Consider the following 5,855-nt stretch of genomic DNA (forward strand, 5'->3'; position numbering starts at 1 on the left):
TTTCCGTGGTTTGGAGATTTAGAAGGTGTTGCTGTTGAATAATTTTGTTTTTGTCCAGTAGTGACACCAGTGTCAGCTTTAGTGACTGGTATTCTATCTTTAAGATTAACCGGCAGGGTTAGGTCTGTCTTTTGGCTTCATATATGCAATAGAAATATGGCTTGTGAGTGAGTGTGTGCGTGCGTGCATGTGTGTGTGTCATCATAAAATGATGTCCTTGTGCAACGAGTCTCAATAAAAAAAAATTGCAAATTTAGCTGCTGTTGGTAGATCTTGGTGATTAATGCAGTAAAGGGAAAACAACATTTTGGACAGTGACACAAAAGAAAACACTGGTTTGCTGCACTTCACCAAGATAAATAATAACCCAGCATCTTCTTCATTTATTAGAACAATTTTAACGCTAAATGATTTCTCCACAAATTTTAATTAATTGATCTGCATAGGTCAGGTTATTCAGCAAAATTCTCTCCAGTTAGTGAAATTTAAAAATCCCCAAAATTAAAACGGAATAGGTGAGTTCAGCCTCCATTAAATCGCATCACAGATATTTACAATCATAAAAAGAGCTTGAAAGCAGGTAAATAACGATTTTATATTTTAATATATATATATATATATTTGAGAATAGCTCGCCTTTCTTTTACAACAGCAGTGTGCGTCTCCGGGGATTATCGGTTCCACTTTCGTCCAAACTGGGAGGATCAACTGGCTGCCTGCTCTGTGGCTGACTTCCAACACCTCGTGGGCATTTCTGACACGAATCAACCATCTGATCAGCCGAAATAAAATGAAATTATATCGACAAACCCTGTTTTAGATAAAGAATTTAAAAACTCTGCGTCATGTTTGACAGCCTCGTGGTTCAACGTCAGCTGTTAAATTTAAAATGACAGTGTGATTGGTTGTAGAAAATGATACGGACGTCTGGGCTTAAATGCGTCATTTTTTTTGGTTGTTTTTGTACATATTGTGGTAAGATTTATGTCCAGCAGTAGCGTCTTCTGCTGCTTCTACTCTCTGCTACAGGCCTGTACCACAACCTCAAAGGTTGCTACACGATTCAATTTCTAAAAAAAATAAATAAATAAATGAAATTACGCCCGAGGCGTTTTTTTTTTTATCTTGATTTATTTTTCTAACCATTTATATATATATTTTTCTTAATTGTCGTCTGCTGTCGATCATTTTTACAGAAAGCTGAGAAGCTGGGCTCCAACATAAAGCCTCTCACAGCCTCTTCATTTTATTGCGACAAAACACATCACAAAACATTAACACATTACTTCACGAATATTTCGATCCATAACGAGTTTTCAGGTGTGGGTGCGTGCGTGTGTGTGTGTGCGTGCGTGCGTGTGTGTGTGTGTGTGTCAGATAAGTAAATGCAGACATGATTTAGAAAGATCATCCAATAATCATTCATCATTCGGTTAAAGTTACAAAATCAACAGAGTTTATGAGCACAGTCACCAACATTGTGCAGAAATACATGAAGTGCATCACAGTTGCTCCTCAGCAGGAACAAGGAAGTGTAAAAAGTTCACACCAAACTGTCCAAAACTTCCATTTCGTTGCATATTGATGGTCGTCATCTCTCTTTTTTTAAGGCATGTTGTTCGGATTCATTGAAACATTTTTGTTCACCTGACATAACTGTTTTTTCCTTCTAGTGCTCCACTTTCAGCTGTGGTGAAATATACATCAATGCAACAGAAACAAACTTTAAATGTGTGGAAATTCACATAAAAGTTAACACTGTTGGATTTTTACAATATTTTTTTTCTATAATATATTATTCTCATTCAAATCGACGGACTTATATTAAATAAGCTTAAATAAATACAATAATAATTTACATTCACCTCGTTACCACACTATTTACTCCAAATACGAATGCATTTAATTTTGACAGTTTGTTTTCCCCACAACTTCCTGTATTTATAGGACCAATTCAGATGACATCATCATCAGGTCTCCTAAACATGCTCGTCTCCAAACTGGCTTTCTTTTAAAAATGATTATTTTCCTGTAATTGTCATCAGTTCAATTAGATCTTGGACTAAGAGAGGGAATATATGTCGTTTTTAATACGATAATATAAGATTGCATTGGGCTGCCATGCATAGCTCAATTGACCTTTTATTGCTGACAGAATCTCTGAACTCCAATCGTGTCTCAGCAAACTTCCCTGATGTAGTGGAACTATTTAGTTTCTTCTTCCCGGATTATTTCATTTAGGTGATTTTATATCTCCACAAAAATGATGACTCTAGTGAACCTTATAAATAGCCAGAAAATCGAATGAATTGTGCACTATATCTGAACCTGCTTTATCTGAACCTTATATTACCAACATGTGCAGTACTGCCTTCAACAAACACATGTAAATAATGTACTGTAACTGCAAAGAATTTGCTGCATCTCCAACGAATTATTTTACATCTGAGCTGATTAGAAACAAATATGTGGCACCGAGCCATTGAATCTTAATTTACTTTCAACGGCTCAGAAGATCTGTCTTCATAGTGAGATCTTCTTCTTTTCTTTTCTTTTTTTTTTTTCTTTCTTTTTTTTTTTTTTTTTACAAAGCAAGAACATTCATGTGGTGTCATTTTCTGTCTCGTGTTGACACAAATTTAGTGGAACGATAACCTGGAACAAGTGCATCCATCTCATCTAAACTGCTGGCTTTTTATCATCTTTAAAAAAAAAAAAAAAAAAAAGACTTAAAAACACAAAATTACTCTTTTAAATGGTGCATCAGCGAGTCTGAGTCCATTTCGTTCCACTCGCGACATCTGTGGGGGCAAATTGCATCGCTTCTGAAACGTGAACTTTGTCCAGCTGATTGATTAATTGTGGAAAGAGCCATTAACTTCCCCTTGTGCTTGGAAGGACTGGCTGCGGACGTGCAGATCATAGGGGAAACGGGCCTCTGGGGACACTCGGTACATGGTGTTGTGCGCAAGAGCCGTGCGCCCTGGCGCGCTGCAGTAGCGCATGCCATAGTGGCTGCTTTTCCCGTAGTCTGGCGGATCGTCGTGTTTTAGGGAGAAAATCCCGTTAAAGTTCATCGGCGGGCTCAGCTGGCCGTCGAAATGTGGGCTCCCGCTCTCCGGGGACGGGTTGTCATAGTAGGGCTCGTACGCGCCGCTGTAGCTGTAGTGTCGGAACGGCTTGGCGCTGTTGTCCAAGCTGCTGCCACTGTGACCGGGGGGCGTGTTCAGGTCTGAGCCGGGGTACGAGTACATGGCATTGTAGGGCGATCTGCCAGGAAACATGACCTCCCCGTTTTGGTCTGTGAGGAAGTTTCTCGCGTTCAGCTGCAAACAGCCAGCCACCAAGTTGGTCGTGGGCTGAGATAATCCTTTGCACAAAGTCTGTACGAAGGCGAGGAGGTCCGGTCTTTTCCCTGCGCTCAGAGTCTCTGACAGGGCCCAGATGTAATTTTTAGCCAGTCTGAGCGTCTCAATCTTGGATAGTTTCTGAGTTTTGGAGTAGCACGGCACAACTTTGCGCAGGCTCTCCAGCGCATCGTTCAAGCCGTGCATCCGGCTGCGCTCTCGGGCGTTGGCTTCATGGCGCCGTACTTTGGACCTGTCCATCTGCTCCTTGCCGGCCTTCTTTTTCCGGGGGCCTCGCTTTTTAGGAAGGCCGTTCTCATCCTGGTCGTCCTCTCTCTCGTCCTCCTCTCTGTCGGAGATGTCGTCCTCGGCCTCCCTCATGTCTGAGTTGGACCTGTCTGGGTTGTGCTGTCGCTCCTGCTCCAGGCTCTCAGGTAAGCTTTCACGGGAATAACTTGCACCAAACCGCGGTTCACACATCATATGAGGTTCCTCGAATGGCAGTGTCAACATACTTCCTATGAAATCAAAGAGGAAACTATAAGGACAAAGTACAACACCGACGTCTTTTGAAGGTTGTCAGTTAATTACCTTGTGAATGAATCCTCCCAAGAGGAAGAGTAACAAATTGGCAAGCAGGGCCAGTGTCACAGCTTTTCAAAGGCACTCAACTTCATTGTATTTGGACTTATTGTGAAAAACAATCACGTTTAAACCTTTTGTTACATCATTTTTGGCGATAAAACATGATAGACGTCATTTTTGGTTTTAGGTCTTAAAGTGCAAAAAAAAATAAAAAAAAATAAAAAAATCTGTCTACACATTTTGACAATGTAGAAGAAGGAATACAAGCTTAACAATAGTCAACAAATGCATTAGTAAAATAATACCAACCTCTGGTCAGCGTGTACCTTGCATGTTCCCAAATATCCCCTCTGAATCTGCGCTGCAGCGTCTTCGCTTGCAAACCACTAGATTACTAGAAAGAGCTCCAACCTGCGCACCTTCTTTTCTCTATCTCGCTGGGATCTGCTCTTCCTTCCCCTCTCTCTCTCCTTCTCTCTCTCTTCCCCTTCCCTCGCTCTTTGAGAAATGACACTCATGCCAACAGCGGGTACCCATGCCATCTGCCGCTGACGTCTTGTGGCAGCCTAGACCACGTGTTCAGTGTCCCATGGGACCTCCATTCCGTACCGATCATCTGGCAGCTCCGGTAATGGGCACCGGGAGGCCCGCGTTTACCGTCAGAAACACAGACCGGAGAGGGATAACTACGAATACCTGCATCTCCTCGTGTAAGAAAGATAAATCCATGTCTTTTTGTCCGGAATAAAGGAGGGATGTGAGGGAGTTTGCAGGTATTCTCTATAGATAGATAGATGGATAGATAAACCCTAATAAATCTCAATCAATAAATCTCAGTCCCAATAACTCTGAATTGTATTAATTTACATCTTGTGCAAATACCTTACCCAAATGTCTAATTAATTAGACTAATTATAAATGCAGTACAGGCAAAAAGTTGCAAGAAAATAAATGGCTTGCATATTTGCGCCAGGAGGTTTTCAGTTATACAGATTATATACTCTGTATATATAGACACTCTGTATGCATAGATTATATACTCTGCATATGATCTATATATAATCTGTTCATATTCTGTATTTGTCTTCCCTAATGTTCTGTTTGGGATCCAGCTTCAGCTTAAACGGCTCAAAGAAACACACCTAACAATTTTTTTAATTCTAAAATGTAATGAATTTCACAAGTTTTATGAGAATTGCTCATAAACACACTTTAATGGATTTCAGAAAATGACACATTACTTCTGTTCGCTGCGTAATGTCTAAATAACAATAGCTGCTCTACATCTGGGCTTCAGGTTGTAGTCAATATTTAATGTGCATTGCCTGTCCAAAATCCCAAACAACCGTCCATTTGGATTTCAGTTTTTAGGTGTTTAGGTTTGTTAAAAGTCAAACAGGGAGTTTGACCTCTTTTAGGTCTTCGTGACCCGAAACAACATCATAACACCATGCATTTCTTTGTCCGTGAAAGACTTCTGCAAACAGTTTGTGGCAAAGGGAAAGGTTAAATACTCTTCATATTTAACTGTCCTCTCAAGGAGAATGACTAAAACATGTAATTATAGGAGGACATCATTTCTTAATTCTAGGAGGACATGTTAGGTTTTAATAGAAACTGGTTGATTTTGCGATTCATGCAGTGGTTGGGTGAAAGTGAACCCAAAACAATGAAGAAGTAAAATCACTCTGAACTGAAGATGAAAGTTGATGGGATTTTTCGTGTGTTTTATAGAAGGAAGCCTGCTGCTCAACTGTCATGTTTGGAAAAGGACATTTACGAAGTACTGACTTCATGCCCAAACTTTTTGACATTTGCATGTTACAGCAACATATAGAACAGGAAGGCACATTTCTTAATGTATGTTTGTTGCAGAGGTTACATTAATTATTTTCATTTAAAAAGAAAAAAAAAATCTAACTT

The 5,855-nt window shown here is 40.1% G+C and overlaps 1 protein-coding gene across 2 annotated transcripts; it reads right to left on the bottom strand.

Moving 5' to 3' along the window:
* Positions 1-1,433: 1,433 nt before the first annotated feature.
* neurod6b (neuronal differentiation 6b) lies at positions 1,434-4,402 on the bottom strand. 2 transcript variants are annotated; one of them, XM_069692343.1, is made up of 2 exons: positions 4,259-4,402; positions 1,434-3,865 (listed from the first exon to the last, which is right to left on the bottom strand). In XM_069692343.1, exons 1-2 carry the CDS (start codon positions 4,263-4,265, stop codon positions 2,856-2,858), a joined length of 1,017 nt encoding a protein of 338 aa, XP_069548444.1. In that variant the 5' UTR covers positions 4,266-4,402; the 3' UTR covers positions 1,434-2,855. The 2 variants fall into 2 exon arrangements, with proteins under 2 accessions (XP_069548444.1, XP_069548445.1); XM_069692344.1 differs by having other exon boundaries at positions 4,242-4,401.
* Between the last annotated feature and the right edge of the window lie 1,453 nt (positions 4,403-5,855).

This window comes from Brachyistius frenatus, unplaced genomic scaffold (genome assembly GCF_029030835.1).
Source record: "Brachyistius frenatus isolate BFR_SWC_R1_liver_20210118 unplaced genomic scaffold, ASM2903083v1 Contig_12, whole genome shotgun sequence".
NCBI lineage: Eukaryota > Metazoa > Chordata > Actinopteri > Embiotocidae > Brachyistius > Brachyistius frenatus.